At 30.8% G+C, this 22855-nt stretch overlaps 2 protein-coding genes across 2 annotated transcripts; both read right to left on the bottom strand.

Moving 5' to 3' along the window:
* Nucleotides 1-1444: 1444 nt before the first annotated feature.
* Nucleotides 1445-8098, bottom strand: HELRODRAFT_169022 (hypothetical protein; the record flags this gene model as incomplete). The annotated part of the gene is made up of 10 exons (XM_009014856.1): nucleotides 1445-1524; nucleotides 2335-2465; nucleotides 3035-3138; nucleotides 3675-3732; nucleotides 3887-3996; nucleotides 4432-4515; nucleotides 5426-5692; nucleotides 6071-6640; nucleotides 7005-7094; nucleotides 7481-8098. The coding sequence occupies 10 exons, from the start codon at nucleotides 8096-8098 to the stop codon at nucleotides 1445-1447; spliced, it is 2112 nt and encodes a 703-aa protein (XP_009013104.1).
* Nucleotides 8099-9950: 1852 nt separating this feature from the next.
* On the bottom strand, nucleotides 9951-14249 carry HELRODRAFT_154551 (hypothetical protein). The gene is given in 8 exon segments (XM_009014855.1): nucleotides 9951-10224; nucleotides 10347-10427; nucleotides 10681-10874; nucleotides 10991-11074; nucleotides 11319-11430; nucleotides 11605-11654; nucleotides 11667-11675; nucleotides 14116-14249. 6 exon segments carry the CDS (start codon nucleotides 11648-11650, stop codon nucleotides 10094-10096), a joined length of 648 nt encoding a protein of 215 aa, XP_009013103.1. The 5' UTR covers nucleotides 11651-11654; nucleotides 11667-11675; nucleotides 14116-14249; the 3' UTR covers nucleotides 9951-10093.
* Between the last annotated feature and the right edge of the window lie 8606 nt (nucleotides 14250-22855).

Below are 22855 nucleotides of genomic sequence, written 5' to 3'. Positions count from 1 at the left end.
TCGTTGAAACATCGTGAAAATGGAATGTTCAATTAATTTCACTACGAAAGTACCATGTGAAGTGTTTTGTCTATCATTAAATCTAACGACAGATTTGACCAACTAATTTTTAAATATTTCAATTGAGATTAAAATATATAATAATAATAATAATAATAAGATAAAAACGAATTAAAACCATATTAAAAGACATAAAAAATAGTGCTTCAATTTTAAAATACGGACAGAGCTAAAAATTACATCTATTCCTCATTGATTACACATATAGTCGTGTAATCTAATTGAAACGTGGTGGATGAAAACATGTTATACAAACATGAAAATGGATAGACAGACATATGTTTATCTACACTAGACAGAATTAGGGTAAAGGTAAAACCAGGAAAAGAAAATGAATTGAAAAAGTGCAAATTTTGAATTTAGTAAAGGCAAGGTTTAAATTTTAAACTAACACCGAGATTTAAACCTGACTGGGTATTTTCCAACCGTGATTGAAATAAGTAAAGAAAGGGATGGAACAAACTGGAAGAAAATTTAGGATAAGTGCCAAAAAATTCCTAACATTCTGAAGATCTGAAGCAAGAATGAAGTGGACAACAAATAATTATCTAGTGCTTGACAACCAGCCAGCCATGATCTTTTGTTGGATATAAATTAATAAAGTAGTTTCATTTAGAAATGCAATCTCAAGTCTGTAAAATGCAATTCAATATTTCTGCAAATGTACTAATGATTGATAAAAATGAAATAAGTAGCAGTTAAATAATTTTAATTATCATTAATATTACTACTTGTTTTAGTACTATTGTAACAACAAAATAATTATAATTATAAATAACAACAAAATATATAATAATAGACACCGATAAATAATTATAATGTTGTTTGACATTATTACAAACATTATGTTTGCAAAAAATAATGGAACGAGAATACAAATGTAAAAATGTAGTAAAACGTAAAATGAAATCATAAAATCATTATTCATCTATCTATAAATGGCCTAAATGAAAAATGACTGAAAATTATTAATTAATTAAAAGTTGAGAAGGATTAGGGTAGGGATTGTATATACATTTACATATCAAGAATCCATTTTACTTTAAATTAAAATTGCTCAAACAACTCGAAAGAAATAAAAATATAAAAAAATATTATTTAGAAAAATATAAAAAGTCAACATCAGATTGTACCAATTGCAATTATTTTGATTAAAACTGAATTAAAAATATTTTATTTTTGTGAAAAGTTTAAAAACAAAAAGAAATAAAAAAAAGTTGAAAAACATGAATGTTCTAATGGATATTTAGAAAAATGACAAACTAGGACTTAAACAAAAATTTGAAACAATAAAATTTATTAGAAGAGACTATTAGAAAACATGAGAGAACTGTTAACACTCAAACAAGATGGCTGTGAATATATTAAATTATAAGAGGTTATATTAAATAAAATCACATATTGACAAAAATGAAAGATTGACCACTTGACCAACTGCATTAAAAGTAAATCTTTCACATTTTGCTATCAATGGTGTTGTAATGTCAAAAAATTAAAAAAAAATCTAAAAAGGTCATGGTCAAAGAGTATTTAAAATCGATAATATTGATGCAATAAAGACTTATGAATCATTTTAAAATTAATTAATTAATTAATTAGACATTAAAGTTAATTAAATGATTAATGTATGTAGATTAAATCAAACACAGCCTTAAAATTACCATTAATAAAACCAGTTCTGTAGACGACAAGAGCCTAATTAATTCATAATCAACTGACTGATAACTACTAAATTATTCAACACAACTGAAGATTGAGCATACCATCATAAAAGTGAACACCTCATCATGCATATTCAGCAGAATTACAAATGGCAAAACCAATTACGAAATAATAACTTTGGACTAAATAAACGACGCTAAATGAGTTTGTCTGATCCGTGCACAATGCATCCATGTGCAATGCATCAAATCACATTATCACATCAATTCATTTTACAAATGCAGTAACAATTCACTGCATGCATTCAAACAGTATATTATGCCATTTAACATCATTAATCCCAGATTCAATTACTAACGTAATTGCAATCACCATTTTATACATACTAAAAATCTCATTATATAGATCGCCATTCTATATTTACATTGCAACACGATTGCATCACACTATCATACAGTCACATCACAATTTGTTGTGCTGCGTGTATCTTTTTGTTTGAGTGGGTACGTACACACAATACAATACAACACATGCACACGCACGCACGCACACACACACACAGATACAGAAACAGAAACAAATGCCCGAATCACACAAGACTAGAGAGCACACCTTGATGAACGATTTCGGCAAATGAGGAAATCACGTGATAATCCCAATCCAGGTTCAATCCCAGATGTTCCCTCAATGTTACCAAAGATACTCCATCCACTGCGCTACTCTGCACGCCACTTCCAGCTTTCCTGCCTGATGAATTGTTGACGACGGTGGAGTGAGATGATGAGAAGGAGGAAGAGGAAGACGATGTGGCTGTTGTGGACGGTTTCTTTAGAATTGACAGTCTGGACTTCAAATTTGCCGCTGCGTTGTTGCTTGCTGTCGTCGTTGAGGTAGGCTGCCTGCATTGCATTCATGCAAAGTTCACTCTCACGCTCTCAAATGAATAACACAGCTCAGACGCAATAAACAAACCAAATAAGATTTTTAAATACTTATTTACTCGTAAATGAACAAACAAATCAATAAACACAAGCAAACTACACGGTTCTAAGAGGGAAAACAATATACAGTGCAAACAAGCAAATCACTTTAAATGTTTAGTGATGCACTTGCACAGCTAAAAAAACTTTATAGAGTCAACACAACAAATTCATTTAATAAAATTGTGAAACTTTACAAATAAAATTGTTTCAAGTGATAGTTTACATGTAAAGAACAGGCTATATGTAACGTACCATACAGACAAAACACAATGACGAAAGATGAACAAAGGATGAAAATGAATCAATAAGAAAAAAGACAACCCACCCACCTTCTACTCTCGACATATTGAACGAAGGCGAGAGCTCGCCGATGCAGTTGTTTCATGAAGTTGTTCACTCGAGGTCTTACCAGGTGACATGGAAGTGTGCACAACTAATCACATGTAGAATACATGTTGCATGTTTATTCAGCTAGTTAAATAATTAAATATTCGTATGTTCTTCTATATACTTAAATAACAGTTAACTTAAAAACAACTAGCTTGACCGAATACATGTGTTGCATATTATTCAATCAGTTCAATATTTGTTTTGTTTTCATGTCCATCTCTATTGAGTGATTAAAACCCAACTGTATTTGACAAAAAGGTAATTTTTTGATTTCTTGTAACAAATATTCACATGAATCGTCATCCTCACTTTAAAGCCTGGCAAAAATGTCCGATCACAGTGAACAAGACTACATAAAAACTTTTTAACAAAAACAAACCGCAAAGAAACATAATCAATTTAAGCATCATTTGAACAGTTTTTGTTTGATGATGAGGATAGGAGGACTTGTGCAGAAAACACAAGTAGCAAGAGTAAACCAGGCCGTCATCCAACGTCAACAAATCTTTCTAAGCATGTTGTATACAACTTGAAAAAAAAATGCAAACAAGCTGCACAGAACAAACAAAGCTAACTAACTTCTTGCAAAAATGGATGGACAAGAGACTTGCTGACCTTCACTGATTTGAAGACGTCTCTGACAAACATGAGATAGCATACATTCAATGTAAATCTCATGACTGCACAGACATGCACACATAAACGCATGCAGACAAAGCCACACGCACACACAAACGCACACACATATGCAGCACGCAGCACACACATAAGGAAACGGGCATACAACCAACCTCATCTGTAACTGTTCGGGTGGACATTCATTCCAAAGCTTGTGAAGATTGTTTGTGATGAACTTGTGCCTCATATCATCATATTGCTCAGTCCAACAAATCAACATCACCTTCAGGTGATCCATTTAAAATTCCATTCAATGAATGATAAATTATATATCATGATATCAGTTTACAAAAAATTTTTGTTATTTTGACTGAAAAATAATCAAGTATATGCTACATACAATGTATGAAAGTATAATTATATCATATAAACACACATGGATACATACATATATAGGCATACATACATTTATGTGATGTGTTATGTGATAGTTAAAAAGATTTCCTGTGATAAGATGATGGTCAGTAGTGATAGCTGTCTGGTAAAAGGTTATGATACACTGGGCAGTATGGTAGCAACTGACTACAATGACGTTCTGAACAAACAAAATAGACAACAAAATCAGACAGACAAACAGACAGACACAGGCAGTCAGCACGACAGACTGACAGACAAACAAACAGACAGACAAACAAAGAAGGAAAAAACAGCATAAAACCTCTTTGGTATCAACATCAATAAGAGCAGTTGGCCTCATACTGAACATCACATTGTCCAACAACAGATGAATGTTTACATCTGACTGTTAGCATTTGTAACAAACAATTTAATCACATTAAACTAACAATTTTTAATAATTTTATATTGATATATTGAATCAGTAAATAAAAATATCCCTACATACCATCACATAAACTCCTCATCAAACTATGCACTTGGTATTTGCTTATGTAAAATTATACACTCCTCTTCAATTTGTTTGCCATGAACTTATTGGCGTGAGTGTAAACAATGGAAACACAATTACCATATAGAATGTTTTGTATAAATGCATGTTTTACACTTAGACATGTTCTTTTATTTTTAGCCATTTAATAATAATATTCTTTAAAAATTTGTAATAAAAAATTGAAAAAATGCATCACTTTAAATGGTTCAGGTGTATTGAAACACATTTAAATAAATCATGTTAAGAATCTAATCTTATCTCTCAAACTCTGTAACTGTTTACTTTAACAAACATTCAAGACTTGTTCTGTTAATGATCACATCATTTCTAAAAAGATCATTTTACTCAAGAAGAATTATTAAAAGTTGTATCTAATTGTATCTCTTTGTATCTATTATCTAATTTCATCTTGTTGTATGTACTTTTTTTTATTGTATACTCTATCTAACATAGCGACGATGTTTTAAAATAATAAAAATACCACATAGATCACGAGTTTTATTTGTATTTGAACATGTTTCAAAAATTTTTGAAGAATTAACTAATATGTTCATCAAAGCACAACACATAATATAAGGATGGTCTCATCAAGTGACAGCTGCAACATTCATCTAATGACAATTTAATTGCAACTGTTTTGTTAATTACTTTACAGACATAAAAGACAAAAATAAAAAAAACAACCACTATGGTAAAAAAAATAGCAATTAACTTTTAATATAAGCATCAATAATAAATTTCTATCGAAATAACAAGAAACAACCTTCAATAAACCTTGAACACGAAGTTCAGGGGCATAGGCAGACGTGACTTTTTGCAATTTGTGCTTGTCCAGCCTAGCATTATACACATCAATAAAGTCAATGTCAACGAGCAGATCTTCGTGATATGTGTCACAAGTTTTCTGTGCAGTGCATGGATTTTGAGTAGAGATGTTGTTGCTACTGTTGTTGTTGTTGATTGCTGGCTGCAGAAGTTTACATCTGTGGGCATCGTGTGGCAGTGTGAAAAGAGCCAAGGCTTTTATCATCTGTTTGTTCAGTTGGCAGGAGGTTAAAAAATTAAATCTAAATTTCAACATGATGATAATGGAACGCAAATTTGAAGTTGCTCAGTTGACTAAACATTTACATCCAGAATATTTGAACATAAAGTGCACATTTAGGTTGAAACACATTGTGCAAAGCAGTTAAAGCAATAATATACATGTGCAAGAATTTCATGATTTATTCCAATGTGGGTGTTACAGTTTTCAAAATATCATCCTTATATATGACGGAGATAATAAGAACGATGCTATGAAAATAAATGTAACAAAATGATGACAAATGATGATGATGAATGATGATGAAATGAATACACTGGCAACATCATCGTAGATGACAGAATGATGAAACAAATGGCAGACCTCGTTAACCCTATCTACATCAGTTCCTATCACAACACTGTTATGACATTGAGACAAGTGAGCTACAAGGCTGTTGTGAAAGAACTCCAGATCTGATATCAATATCTTTCCAAATGGTACTGTTGAAGTTGAACGATTTGTTTTTGGTGTTGTAGATGATGATGGAGTTGTTGTCGTTGATGTCGTCATCACTGTTGATGATGATTTTAGCTGGGGTGATGTTGATGATAGTTGTACTGATGCCAACGCATCTGAGGTCATGGAGATGGTTGTATTGAATAATTGTTCGGAGGTTAATGTTGATGCTGCTGATTGTGTTGAAGTTGCTGTGGATAATGTTGGTAAAAATGATGCCACTGTTGACGATAATGTCGTTTTTGTTGTTGTTGTTGTTGTCATGTTATGCTGGGATGTGACTCGAGTATTTGTGGTTTCTGATGTTGTGTGCCTCTCAGCTGGATATCGTGTTGGAGTGTTTGATAGAGATTTTGATTTGTTCCTCATCATCATCGTCGGCGGTTTATCAGCAGATCTTACGTGATTCAGATGATTTAAAAATGTTTCTTTGACCTTGAGAAATATGAGTTTTCAACAAAATTTCTAATATTAACACTAATATTTTTGTTTTCAATTAATCAAGTAAAAATGTAATGAAAATAAATAATATTTCAACTAGAAATAAGTAATTAGAAAAACGCAGACCAAAAAAATACTTCAGAACAAAAAATTTTTAAATGAGTAAAATTAAAATATACAGACCTATGCTACAAGAGTGATTTCTTAATATAAACAACATACTAATAAATATACTGAATGTAATGAAAGTCAGCCACAAAATTAACAAGACTTCTCATACAAAATCAAAGCACCAAAAGTGATTTATTTATATAACATAGATAAAACAGGAGAAAGATTTGAAAAAGAAAAAATTTACCGTGAAATTGCCTGCCTGCTCTTCCTTTTCCATGATATGCACCAGCCTTATCAAGTTCTTTTTTATTATTGTGAAGCCGGCAGTAGCATTCTAAAACAATTTATATTAAACCAACATATAATAATGTTCATTCTGAATAAAAAACCTAGTTGGAAAAAAAAGAGCAACAAATGTAGCAAAAACATTTGGTCATGGAATTTTAGTATGAAAAGTTGAAACAAAAGCAAATACATGATTCTAACATTTTATTGATTAGATTCAATTGTATGTCATTATATAAAATAACCAATATTTGCCTGCAAATAGACAATTCCCTCCATGAAGTATAATAAATCTGTGGCATAAAAAAAAAGCCACGGATTCATCCAAGTAAATATGGAAAGAATGCAATGGAATGCAATAGTGCTGCTTAATCAAAAATTCCATAAAAATTTTCTAAAAATATAACGACCTTTAATATAGAGACATAAACTAACTGTTGCCAAAGTAATCCTTAGTTGAAGAACACAGTTAGTTAGCCACTCAAAGCAGACATCTTTCCATTTGTGAAATTCATTCAAACGATTGTAAGAAGGCACGACACATAACGAATGTATACTCATATCAGTTTGGCTCATGGCACCAAACACAATTGCAGCAAGTGCTAGTTTTTTTTGAGGAGAGTCATAGAATTTATTTTCCAGGAAGGAATCACATGGATCCTTCATGATTTCACTGCACAACATCTGCCTCGCAATAAAACTCAAAGTATCCCAATCCAAACAGCGATCTTCAGATGAAATCATATCGGTTTCATTAGCAACATCAGCAGACGAAATAAAAGAAACATTCTTTCTGGTTGGTATATCATCGATGACCCACATATTTCGAACCTTGGGTCCATAAATATTATCCCAGTTGCAGAGTACCACAGCTTGTATCACGGAATTTTTAGGAAATCCATCAATCCAGAATATTGGAAACTTGCTGTTGGAAAATTTCAATTTTATTTTGTTGGCGGAAATGGTTGCGTGCTCCCGTTCTTCGCTAGTCTGCTGTTCTGAACTATTTTCAGTCACATCTGGCTCTGAAGTTTCGATGACTTTTAAACTCATTTTATAAATTTGTTTTTGTTAAAAAATTGAAAAAACTAAAAAAATTGAATCAATTAATAATTTTGGAATTTTATATAAGCTAAAAAGAAAAAAGTACGACAAATTTAAAAGAATCCATTTGAAAATGTTAGGGCTACAATTTACAAAGTTTGACACATTTGAAGAGAAACGAAGTTACGGAATACCAAAATTTGGTATGGGCAAACAAAACTGTTATTAGAAGGATATTCGCAAAATATAGATAAATTTATTCTAATTATATGGATAAAACATTTACGATATTTAAATCTAGCCATATTGTAAGCTTCCCATCTAGAAACTTGCTGATGGTGAATTTTGATTTCGTTGATTTGCGAAACATACGAGGTTATCAAAAGCAAGAGCAGCAACATCACCCATCCACTGCAATTAGGACAGAATCATGGAAAATTTAGGTGTAATTAGGGCAGAATCATGGAAAATTTAGGTGAAAATTTGACTATTAAACGTCGATTGCTTCATTTTTATTCATTTTCATGTGTAATTCATTGTGTGACATGAGTGCTTCTATTTACGTTTTAAATTATCTCAATAATATTCCCTCAACGTTATTCGTTCAAAGGTTTCAGAATCTTTCTGATTCATAGGAATATTAAAGAAAGTTGTCTTGCAAAAGTGTGATCAAAATTAAATATAAATCATACAAGTTGTATAAAATATACGATACCCTGTATCTGAAAATTATTCATTCTGAAGTTGATGCATGTTCACTGAAATATGTGAAATACAAAAATGTCAATTCGTAACATATTCGTAATTTATTATATCAGGTTTTAAGTATAATTTTGTTAAATAAATTGTAATTCATAACCAAACATAAAGAACCAATCGGTACATCAGTTTAATAAAAATAATTTAATGATAAAAATATTCATAAAGAAGGCAATCGCAATTTAATTGTGATAGGCAGTTCGAAGTAATACAATAACCATTCGTGATCGGCAATTTGGACATTTTTTTTCCTCCACGCTGATGCATATCCAAGGATCATTTAACTTGATCGCAGCGCTGGCAGTACTTCCGTTAGTGCAAGTGCTTCAATACAATTCTGACTGTGTATCATAACGAAAATAACATTTGAAAACACTAAAAGCAATATTTGGAAAAAAATTAATTCCGGCATAAAAATAAATAATGCCATTTGATTTAAGAGAAAACCAACTTGAAATAATCTAAACGTAAATATGGATATGCTGAACTGACTTGTGCATTCTAGGAAAACACGTCGATATTTGTGCACTGAATATTAAACTTAAAATGTCTTAACTTATCAAAAGATCATTTTATTACAATACGAATAAAATTAAAGATAAGTACATCTTTCAACATAGCAATGTTAAACGAAATACAAAAAATCATGCAACAACAAAATATACGCAATACAAAATAAATTCGTTCACATCAGTAAACCTCGACTAAAACATTTATCCAAAAATATAAAAGACATTTTGATTAACTTAATTATCGCTGGTAATACTTAAGAATTTGACCGACAAATAACAATCGTAAAGCAGCGTTAAAACCATAACGAAGTCAACATCTTGATAGGAAACAATATTTCATGGACAATAAGATAAGATAATACTGCAAAAATACTGTATTCTAAAAAATTTGGTATAACAATTAAAAAAACACAAAAAACAAATATCAATAATACTTATAAATTAAAGATTGCACATTGAATACGATTTTAAGCAAACACGTGTCTCATGATGAGAACTTCCAAAGTGCAACATGTTATGTCCAACGAATCAAACGATTGTCAACTATAAATTACTTGGAATTTCTTGATGATGCTAGTACATGTCATGATTGAAATGAAATGTAACGCTAAATAATGTCATTAAAATGATCAAAAAAGAATAAATAATGAATAATGCATGTAGTTGTATAGAGTAGATAGATATATGCACAGTATGCATATAATAGTAGACAAAAAATAGGGGTGAGTCATGATCAACAGCACGATTTTTTAGTGTTATTACTCTGGTTGTAAGGCAGAGACACTTTGTGGGCGCTGTAAGTTTCCATGATTGTGTCACTAGTTTGGTCATTCATCTGCTTTTCACAGAGCATCTTATAAATAGCTGGATAAAACAATGAGCATCAATTTAGTCAGTGGTGAATTATCTATTATTCAAATGAAAAAAATATTAAAATCTGAAAGTAATTTATCCAAAATAAATAGAACGAAAGATGAAGTCAGTACCAGTAAGAATGTGTTTGAAGGAATCATCAACGTTCGAGGAATCCAGAGCTGAGGTCTCAATGAATGATAGGTTGTTTCTTTCTGAAATAATTAAAATAAACATTTTTCATATCAGTGATTACATTCCAATCTTCATCTTATCTAATATCTTCAGTTATTCAGCTCTGAAAATTAAAGGCATGTCTCTTTAACTTCAACATCAACTTTAAACATTTGTTACTGAAGACGCATCCTCAAGCTCAAAGAACTTGGATACAAATTTATTTAACGAATTCAATAAAAATAGGCTCAGCAGCATCAGAGTTAAAATGAATGCAGAAACAAAAAATGTGACCTGCAAAACGTTTAGCCTCATCTGTAGGGACAGCCCTCAAATGTTTCAGGTCACTCTTGTTGCCGACCAGCATGATGACGATGTTCTCGTCTGCGTGGTCCTTCAGCTCCTTCAGCCATCTCTCCACATTCTCGTACGTCAGATGTTTCGTTATGTCGTACACCAGCAAAGCGCCCAGGGCTCCTCTGTAATATCTGCAAAGTTCAATTTCAATGACGAAATTCGTTCATGATGAGCCACATGTAGAATGAAAACTACATTGAATGCTTATATTTAAATTGAGAAAGCAAAGAAATTTGTGTGAACTAACGCGCTCGTGATGGCTCTGTAACGTTCCTGGCCTGCTGTGTCCCATATCTGAGCTTTGATCCTCTTCTTCTCCACTGTTATACTCCTGCATGCAATGCACACATAAATTTAAGTTCATATTTATCTGTCCATTAATTATCATTGAAATTAATTAAAATAATTGAAAGCTATTGAAAAGAGACCCTGTAAAACTTAAAAACCTCAACAATGAATAATCAAAACTCAAAAAATAATTAGTATTTCAAAGATAAAAATAAAAATATCATTATATTGCACAACAATATTTACAAGTTTACAAGAAATTAGAAAGCAGTCACTAATCTGCCAACCTTGTAGCAAATTCAACTCCAATTGTTGTTTTGCTCTCTAGATTGAACTCATTCCTTGTGAATCGAGACAATAGATTACTTTTACCTACTCCTGAATCTCCTATCAAGACAACTGTTTAATTCGTGTTCGTCAACTTTTTTAAAGCATCTAAAACTCATTCATGTTATTTATATGTGTGCATAATTTAATTAATTAATCATTAACATAGATTAAATAAATTTATGAAAAGAAACAGTTATTAGTCTTGTTAATTGATTCGTTTTAATGAAGAAAATGTAAACGAACCTTTGAAAAGATAATCATATTCATCATCTTTGTTTCCTACAGCCATATTTCAACTTGAATGTCTAAGTAATCTGAAATATCAGAGGATAGTTATCTGTCTATTTAACATTATATTTATTAACCTATCCATGTAATATAATAATATTTTTATTTTTGAGATACTCATCTGATGAAAAAAATAATCAAAATTAAAAGCTTACAAATTCAATTGGTTTATTTGTTTTAATAAATAAATAAACATAATATTTTATGGAATTCTTTTTTAATAACTACTACATCAATGAAAAATCCCTGAAAAAGTTAGCTACACAGATTGGGAAGACTAAATAAAATCTCAGTGATAAAAAACCCTAGATATCTTTTACTAAAATTGTCGTATCTTGACCAAAATCATCTATAAAACTCTAAAGCATTTTTTTAATTTGTATTGTATTGTATGAAGATTTATTAACGCCTCTGCCAAGTTATTTTCAAAGGAGTGCAAATTGTTAAATTTATATATTGAGTTATTGGTTAACCTTATCCTTCCTCTAATTGGAAAAAACAGTTGCTAAGAGCAACCTCACTGGAATCAAAGATCATTTTCTATTGAATACCTTTTTTATAAACTCCAACTATTTTTGTGTTCTTGTACAATAGTCAATTGTGATATTCTCTAGAACGGTGAATACTTCATATTAACATATTTTAGTGATGGGACAACTCAAAAAGTTTTGTGTTGGGACAACTCAAAGAAATGGTCAAAGAAATGGCTGCACTTCATGTGCCAGAAGGAAAATATGGTGCAACAATGGTCATCTCCATATATCCAATTTAAAAGTCAACAACACCAAACAAATATGACCATCCATTTCACCACAATTTAAAAAAAATGGATGTTCATGTTTTATGTTTGACCTGCCAGTCCTTATATATTGAAAGCAATTTACCACTTTACAGTTCAGGAAGGAAAAAATAGAAGAAAATGTGTTCAAATTCACGCCATCAGTGGATGTTTTGTTAATAAATTTTTTTTAACTATTTCTCACCATTATTTTAAATACAACTTTGTAACATCAACCTAAATTTTCATGAAAAGTATATTATCAAGTTAGTCTTAGTCTGGTGCATCACAGTACACTCCATGTTCTCCAAACAACTAACTCCCAATCATTCATAATGTACATACATGCATTCTGCATTGCACAAAAAGCAACATTAAAAAAGTTTGATTAATCACTTTGCATTTTCAAGTGACACAGGGATTTCTGCAATGCAATGAAGTGTCAATAATAAAAAAGTAAAAATAAATTTGTGTGCCATTTGTTGTTTACCTGTTCAGTCTTCATCTCTCTTTGTTCCACTAGCCTATATATAAACATGTGTAATTATTAAACACTTGGAATCATATCACTTCACCGACAATTTTGATTTAGTTCTGGAATAAATTTCAAACAAAATAAATGCACAGGAAGAAAGAGAACATTATTGATTCAGCCCAAAGAATAGCAAGTCACAAACAAGGACAAACTTGTGATATGTTTGGTACTTCATTTTAAAGTCTAAAAAGAACAACACTTGTATGTAAATCATGAACTAATGCAAATAATGCATATGGATTCCCAGCTGATGACATTTAAAATATAATGATGCACCTACCATCTGAACACTGCAAAAAAAGAATGGAATGGAATTAAATAAAATGAAGTTTGGATAGGGTAAAAGGGATTCATAAAAAATAACAACAATGCATCCATGGTTCTTCAAAATCATTTTTAATCACAACTGCTCATTGAGACACAAATAGATGACCATTGTATTATTGAATTTATTTCAGGTTACCTGTATTAAGGTACTGTGCTGTGTCTGGTCATTTTGGACTTACCATTATCAATGATTCAAAGAGAGCACTGACTCACTAACACTAACTAACAGCACTAACAAAGTATTATTATATAATAAATTAAACTTAGCTAATTAATAATATTGATAGATTATTTATTTTATCGTTATTTAATGATTTTAATCAATATATAAACAAGACTAAGGATAAAATGAAAAGTAAAAAAAAATTAAGTCTTAAAAGTTTAATATTTAGTTTAATTTGATTAATTAAAATATTAAATTAAATAATAAAACTTTATTAATTCAAGCCAAAAACTGTCATTCATAGTAAAAACTAAAAGTTAAATAAGGTTAACGTTAAGCTAAAAACTAAAAAAAACCATTAAATCAAAATAAATTTTAAATTAAAAAAATATAATTATCAACATTAAATTAGTATTATAAAATTAAATTAATTTTAAATAATATAATTTAATATAAATAACATAACATTATTAGTAAACCCAAACCAATGTACCCACATCTAATATATAGAATTAAAATGTACAACAAATAACAAAATTGTCTAAATAAAATAAAAAGATTGTTATTTTATTTGCCAATTTAATTTTCTGTATTAAAAATAAAATTAAATTAAAATTAATTGTTAATTTATAAAATATTAAGGTTACATTAAAAAATACTCACTTTTAGAAATGTAAAATTTAGTTGCTCTTTCTTTCTTTCTTATTCTAGGGAATATTTTTACCTAATTCGAAAAATTACTAAAATTTGTAAGAAAGCTTGGGAAGTAATTCGAGACAATAAGAAACTAAATTTTAATTCAAACGTTAAAAGTGAACTTAAGTCACGAGATGTGTAGCATTCTAGCCGAGGAATGGCTTGGTGTCTTTCACTACCATAATATCCCAGCCAGCATGATTTTTCGGATTCTTATGAAAGGATTTTTCTGATTCTAACGAAAAGAATTTATACTCATTTCCTGTTGTCGGTTGATTGCATGATTGTATTAAATGCCTTATTTAAAAAAAATGTTTAAAATGACTTGAAGGAGGGGTACTCGAACAGATTGTTTTTCACATCTGCATCTGTGAAAAACCTGTCTATTTCTGTCGTTCCTAAATTTTTTCTCTAGTTTTTTTTCTAATCTCTTCAGCTTTTGCTTTGAATTCGTTTTCGCAACTCTGTATCTTGCTTTTAAGAAGTCTAGCCTATAATACCAGTTTGCTAAAACTAGGTAAGACCGGGAAGACAAAGGGGAGGACTATTTACCAGCATACAACACCTTCTTATGGGTTGAAGCAGAGATATGCAAAGAACCTCAATTTTTTCAACTTTTAATTATTTTCAGTAATGTCTCCCCTTACTCCAAACCACATAACTAGAATAATAGGACTAATCGATCAATTCGATCTATCGGTCGGGCTATTTGTCGTGCTTGGATTGTTGGCTTACGAAATTGCATGGATTTTAACGAGCAAGCTAAATGAAATATTTACTTGATTTAATATGCTTAAAACATTGTAGTAATTCTATTTAATTTTAATAATGATTAATAGAATTATGTATTATTAAATTATTTTTGTTAATTTGAATATAAAAATTGCTTTTGGTCCGGTGAAATCCGGTGGCTTACTGAAGCAAAAGGTTGGCTTAGTAGGATTGAACTATAGTCACCCTTTTTTTTACACTATTCGATCATATTAAAAATTGGTTTGCTTATGAAATAAACGGCCTAAATAAATCAAAATTGTTATTTGAACAACTATCTTCATTATATTCAATGAATATTTTACATTCTGCTGGTGCTCATAAGAAACTGGCTGCTGAAATCATACGTTGGCTTACAGCAGTGGCTTACAGGGTTTCATAGAACTCTTACGATAGCACTTTTTTGTATATATAATGCTTTAAATAAATCAATATATATTCATATCACAATTATTTTTGTCAGTATAAATATAGAAATTGCTTTTGTCAGGTGAAAAACAGTGGCTTACTGAAGCCGTAGGTTGGCTTAATCGGATTTTTTCTCATGTATACAATACTATGAGATAAATCAATCAAACAATCAGTCAGTCGGTCGGTCGGTCAGTCAGCCAGCCAGCCAGTCTGTCAGTCAATCAATCAACCAACCGATCAATCAACCGATCAATCAATCAACTAAATTGAATGAACCAAATAAACAAAAATAAAATCAAAATAAAAAAAAATTTGCAAGGCCTGTTCAAACTCGAACAAACAGTTAACCGTACAGATCTACAAACAATTTCGAGATTTTAGTAAAGAAAGAAAAACACAGTAGTGCTTTTATTTGAATTCATTCAAAAATAAAAAGTGACGGATAATTAAAATTTTAAAATGTCAATTTTTTTTTAAAATTCGTATTTTAAATAAACAAATATAACAAAATATCGACCGATAAAAATAATTATTATCCATTATTATTATTATCATACACACTCCTTAGTAGTTCTCGAAGGATAATAAACCACGTAACATGAACATTTAGTAAGAACAGTTCACAACATATCATAATGACTAAATCAACATACTAAACAGAAATAATTTATACATGCATATATACAAAGTAAATCAAGAAATATCCAAAAATTATATAACCAATTTTAAAAAAATTAGAAACCAGTCAACATTTGATGAATAAATAAATAGACATTATTAAAAAGATTGTTCAAAAAGGTACAATTTAAGGCGACGACGAGAATGAAATGTAGTTTGTTTTGTTGGTGGGGTGTTGTGAAGCGAAAACAAACACACCACACAAAACTAGTAAGAAGTCGCAAGAATAATAGTCACCTACCTATAATATAATTACTCTCAGGGCCCTAGCTTACTTATAAACATTGACTCAACTCACTTACCTACAAATTTGTATTTCTCGTTTTAGATGTTTTAAGTATTTTATTTAACATATTTTAGCGTTTTTATTTTACTTGAAGCTTTTTAACTAATGTTAAGGCCTAGCCAACCTACAATTGTTTAACTCATCTCAGTCCCTAACTTACCTATGAATTAAATTAAAGTCCGGTTCACGGTAAAGAAAATATAAAGTTGAAGAGAAACATAGCAACAACGACACCGAATGAATGGATGTTGTGTATGTATGTGTTGTATCGATGTGTTTGTATGTAAATGTACGGGCGCGCACTCTCCAGAAACTTCACTCAATACCGACGAACCTCCATTGCACCGACCATCATCTGACACGCATCTGGAATGAATTTGACCGGATACTAAAAAATAAATTGAAAAAAAAAAATTAGTTCACTAAAATAAAAAACAAGCAATTGGAAAAAAATAGGCAACTTATCTTTTTGAGATGACACTCAATCTTTGTTCCAATTCGAGTACTTTCAAAAGTACAATGAGACAAAAACAAATTTACCTGTAACATTATCTTCGATTTGTCATCGGAACGATCATCATGAGACAACCATCTGAAAAGTGCTGACGCCCACCACAGCCCACCTCTCATAATTCTGTAGACAAGTTTTTATTAATTAGCGAAGTAGTAAATCAAGAAACAAAGGAACGAACGAATAAATGATTAACTGAATGATTGAACGATTGGTTGAATGAATAAATTAACTAATTAATCAACCAATGATTTAATGAATGAATAGAATGAATCAATGAATAAAGTAACTGAGGAATAATTTGAAAGATAGTGATAAAATGAATGAATGAATGAGAAAAATAAAAAAAAGAAACTAAATCATACTTCAAAAACCGTCGTTGTTGTTATCTTCGAATTGTCATCGGAACGATCATCATGAGACCTCCATATGAAACGTGCTGATGCCCACCACAGCCCACCTCTCATCATTCTGTAGACATTTTTTTAATAGCGTATTAGTAAATCAAGGAACAAAAGAACGATCGAATAAATGATTAACTGAATGATTGAATAATTGGTTGAATGAATGAGTGAATGAATGAATGAATTAATAAATCAATGATTCAATTAATGAATAGAATGAATTAACGAATCAATTAATAGAAGAATAATTTAAAAGGTTGAGTGATAAAATGAACGAATGAGAAAAATAAAAAACTAAACTAAACCTTACTTCAAAAATCGTCGTTACTGTACTTTCCATTGCACCGACCACCACCATCTGGTCGGCACACGAAATACCATCCGAACTTCAGAGTGTCAGTAGAACAGCCAACGAGCTGATGATTCCTACACCACCATCATCATAAGTAAATCATCATGAGACCACCATCTAAAACGTGCTGACTCCCATCACTGCCCACCTTTCATCATTCTGTAAACAAAATTTTTTTATTTGCGTAGTAGTAAATTAATGTTAGAACCTTAGAAGCAAAAAAAATTGAATTATAAAATGAAAATAATGTCTAATAAATAAAATTTTAAAATAATAAAGTAAGCAAAATGTAACAAAAACTTACCGTCGTCCATTCGACAAAGGCAGAATGTTGAATGCGGTCCGGTTCCTCCAAAACTGGTGCCAGTCCTCTTCGAGGTTGTTGTTGAAACACAGCCCGTGTTGATGGAAAAAGAAAGAGAAAGAGTAGATTCTCATCAGAAAGCTTAGCGGTGCCTGCATCTCAAATTGCTTAATAAAAATAATCCTATCTACCTATTCAATTACCTTAACTAATCTATATTAAATTGTTAATGGTACGATAGTCGAAAGTCCCCTTTCATTCTTCCTCCTTGCACAGAGGTTCACCGACAGCCAGGGCACCGGATAGAAAACCATTGCCGTGCGGATAGTAAACCATTTGCCGTCCGGAAGCCGTGCGGGTAGTAGACTATGGCCGTGCCGCATGGTAAATCATTACCGTGCAGATAGTAAACCATTGCCGTCCGGATAGTAAACCATTGCCGTCCGGATAGTAAACCATTGCCGGTACACCACTGGCCACCAAGGCTTACCTCTGACAACAGACTTCGAAATTCAGAGTCTATCGGCTATCGTACCCTCAACTTACCTATTCATTACAATTAAGCCCTAGCTTACCTAAAATTACAAAAAAACTCAAGAGCCCAATTCATTTGCCAATCGGCACCCACCCCACCACCTACGTAATGCCTTGGGCTCCAACTTAGTAATAATAATAAAGCTTAAACCCTAAATCTATTAACGAGTGCGTGTTACAACGTAGCCTTAAATTACCTATTCATTACATTATGGCCCTAGCTTACCTAAAATTACAAAACTCAAGAGCCCAATTCATTGGCCTTTCGGCACCCACCCCACCACCTACGTAATGCCTTGGGCTCCAACCTAATAATAATAATGTAAAACTTAATAACTAACTTACCTCTCGATACACTTACAGCGTTTATTTAATTTAAATTACAAGATTGTTCCTAGAATTAAATTATTGCTTTTAACTACCTATGAAATTAAATTACTCTAAGCCTTAGTAATAATAAATTAGAATGTGTAATGGAAATAAAATAACGCTCAAATACTAATATGTGTTTATGTATGTATTTATGAGAGTGTGTGTGTATAATGCGTGTAATTCGGGTGCGAGAAAAAATAGAAGAGGTAAACTTACGCTGCCTACCTATTCAACTACATTAGTGTTGGATGCTTCCTATCTATCCTACCTACAATTAAAATTATGCCTATCTAACCTACCTATATAACTACTTAATGTAATTGTGTATATGTGCGTGTGCGTGTGAGCATTCTTACTTAATGTTAAATTACAGAGAAAAACAGAGAAAAAAGAATAAAACGTATCCCAGCCAGGCGTATCTTCTTTGCCACTGAATGAACGAACGTAGCCTGACATCTTCCACGATGAATTCCTTTGGAAGCTTCAACCTGAATAAAATGGATGAAATGGAAAAATCTTATTTATTTGACTAATTTAAATGAAAATAGAAAAACTAGCCGCGGTGAATTCCACCGGAAAAGCCAGCCAACTGGCAAAAAAAAGAACCGCAAAGAAACCGTAAAACGTACCCCAGCAGGGCGTGCATTCTTTGCCACCGAATGAACGAACGTAGCGTGACATCACAACCATTCTGATCATCCACGATGAACTCCTCTGGAAGCTTCAACCTGGATAAATGAACCTGAAAAACCTAAATGAATGGTAAAATCTTATTTATTCAATTTAAATGAAAATAATCGCAAAGAAACCGACCGGTCGGCAAAGAAAAGAGAAAAGAAGAGCAAAGAAAGGTATCTATATAGGATTTATGCTCTATATAACTCTATATAACTCTATATAACTCTATATAACTCTATATAGCTCTATATAGCTCTATATAGCTCTATATAGCTCTATATAGCTCTATATAGCTCTATATAGCTCTATATAGCTCTATATAGCTCTATATAGCTCTATATAGCTCTATATAGCTCTATATAGCTCTATATAGCTCTATATAGCTCTATATAGCTCTATATAGCTCTATAAAACTCTATATAACTCTATATAACTCTATATAACTCTATATAACTCTATATAACTCTATATAACTCTATATAACTCTATATAACTCTATATAACCATGCACACCACCACATTCAATCAATAAAAATCCCACTAAAACCAGGAACCACCGCGTACCTGGTGAATGTATGATGTGAAACAAAACAAAAAAAAAACACAAAACTAAAATCACACCACCAAGTAGAGTAAAAGAATAGGAGTCCCTAACCTACCTATGTAACTAAATTACCTTATGCCCTAGCCTACCTATATAATAAATTAATTTTTACCTCACCTACCTATGCTTCATTAACTTAACTCAAGACTCATGAAGAAAGAGAAAAAGGAGTAAAACAGAACATAAAATACTACTACACAAACAAACATGATGCATGTATGTATGTATGAGCAACCGTTAAAGAACCCACCTAAAATTAAAAAAATACCACCTACAAACATTCAAACCACCTACAAACATGCAAACTCTATATAACTCTATATAACACTATATAACACTATATAACACTATATAACACTATATAACTCTATATAACTCTATATAACTCTATATAACTCTATATAATAAAATAAATAAAAATAAAAAAATTTTAAAAATAAAATAAATGAGATCAGACAGACTGCTTCAAGCGAGGCAGAATGCTGATCTGATTTTCATGTTGTCTCAGCTCCTCTATTTATACTCGTTTCAACCATACATTCTCATCATTTCAATCATTCGCATCAGTAAAAAACTTGTTTTATGTATATACTGCACTATTATACAGTCTTAACCACAATGCTAACCGTACTAAATTGAAGTCATCGAACGAACGCCTTCGAAACTTTCTGGTTGGCTGGTTGAATTTGCTATATTGCTTTTCATATAAACATATAATCTAATATAATATAATTTAATTATTTGTATACATGGATTCCAGTCACTTTATATATATATAATAATAATTCATTATAAAAGCAACAGTAATCAGTGCTATATATGTAAGCACGCAGTTCAAATTTTTCGGGGAGAATTCAAAATTGTTTGAGACCACACCTTGCTTAACATCCGATTCCAAGCCGAGCCAAGCCAAGCCAAGCTGAGCCAATATGCATAGATTTAAAAGCGCTTTTATGTTAATATTTTGCTCGCTATATTTATATATTTTATAAATTCATTATAAAAAACAACAGTAGCCATTACTATATATGTACGCAAGCAGTTCAAATTTTTCGGGGAGAATTCAAAATAGTTTGAGACCACACCTTGCTTAACATCCGATTCCAAGACGAGCCAAGCCAAGCTGAGCCAATATGCATAGATTTATAAGCGCTTTTATATTAAAATTTTACTCGCTTTTTAAACGAATATCCCAATATAACAAATTCTCCATCCTATTTTAACTTTCTTTGATGCTTTTTAATCAGTCAGGTTACAAAAATCATTATCGATATCACAATGAAATCAATTTGAAATTTTTTTTTAATTATTTATAAAATTTTTAAATTGTTGATAAAAATAACTAGTATATATAGTGTAGTAAAACGTTTAAAATTTTCTGAGAGAATTCACAATAATTTGAGACTACATCATAACACAATTGTACAATTTGAATGTGTAAATACAACATTATAAATGTATTATAACTACGTGTATATATATATATTTCTTTATTTAGTTCTGCCTGTGTATGATATTTTGTCAAATTTATTTGATAGGAATTGAATAAAACCTTCAAACCGGCTGATTAACTACCATGCAGTAAAATAACTACTGTTGACACCATTTGCTCCAACGATTTCGCAACGAATTGCCCATACCATATAATTAGAATAAACTCTTTCAATCAATGTTTAAATTTTTATATTGTCATTTATTCTTTCGTTTTTGTTTCTGTACTAATTTTCGCGTCAGATACAATAATTTAGTTTTTAAGTAAATTTTCATTTTCGTAGCTATACACAAACATGCCTACCTGTTGCATTTAAAAATTGCATTAATAATAAATAGAAATGAGAAAATTTCTGATGCATCTTTTCACAGGTTTATTTTCAAATTAACTTCACACTAAAATAAATGAAACAATATCCCTATACTCATTCTCATTGAATAGAACTATTTTGTTTTACAATTACATATATTTTATAGACTATTATAATTTATAATGCTATAATGGATTACCATTTTATTATTAAAAGCAATACTTAAGATTTTAAGAAATGCACAAGTTTCTGTAACAGTTTATAAAATTTCAGATTTCCTCAAAATGTAAAAATGAAAAACGATTGGATTAAGTGCATTAGACAGGAAATCAATGATTTCAAATGGCTTCCATCAAAAAATGCAAGAATATGCAGTGACCATTTCTGTAATAAAGATTATAAGGGTTATGATGGAGAAAGGAAGGTAATGCTGAAGAAAGCATTCCCATGTTTTCAAGTTAGTTATATTTATATGTCATCAGTTACACAAGGAAGCAATTCACATCATCATTGTACATTGCAACATTCTTATCTATACAAAAAATATAAAATGCATTCAACAATATTCCATGTATTTTATTAAAACTTAGAAAGGGCATAATGACATTGTGAATAATAAACCCTGCTTAGGACTGGGATCATCATCATCATACCAATCAACATTACAAATAGAGTCAATTTTATATTAATGCTTAACAAGTTAACTAAATTGGCATAATCAAGTTTTTATATGAAATACACATCAAGTATTTAATGTAACAAATAAATTAACAGAAAAACTTCTGGAAAAGTTTAAAAAAATTAGAACATATGACTCTGATCAAAAATCATTCGCGTTGACACAAGGGCATAAGGCATATGATTATCTTTGGACAAATGGCTTACATCTTCCTCACACTAGGACTTTAAGAAAGTAATCTTGTCATACCTGTTTAATAATTTTAATAAGATTGTTTTAAATAACTATTCTCAATGTCATTTTATTAACACTATATTAAAA

Source organism: Helobdella robusta (genome assembly GCF_000326865.2).
Source record: "Helobdella robusta unplaced genomic scaffold HELROscaffold_14, whole genome shotgun sequence".
Lineage (NCBI taxonomy): Eukaryota > Metazoa > Annelida > Clitellata > Rhynchobdellida > Glossiphoniidae > Helobdella > Helobdella robusta.
This window is presented reverse-complemented; position numbering and strand designations above follow the sequence as displayed.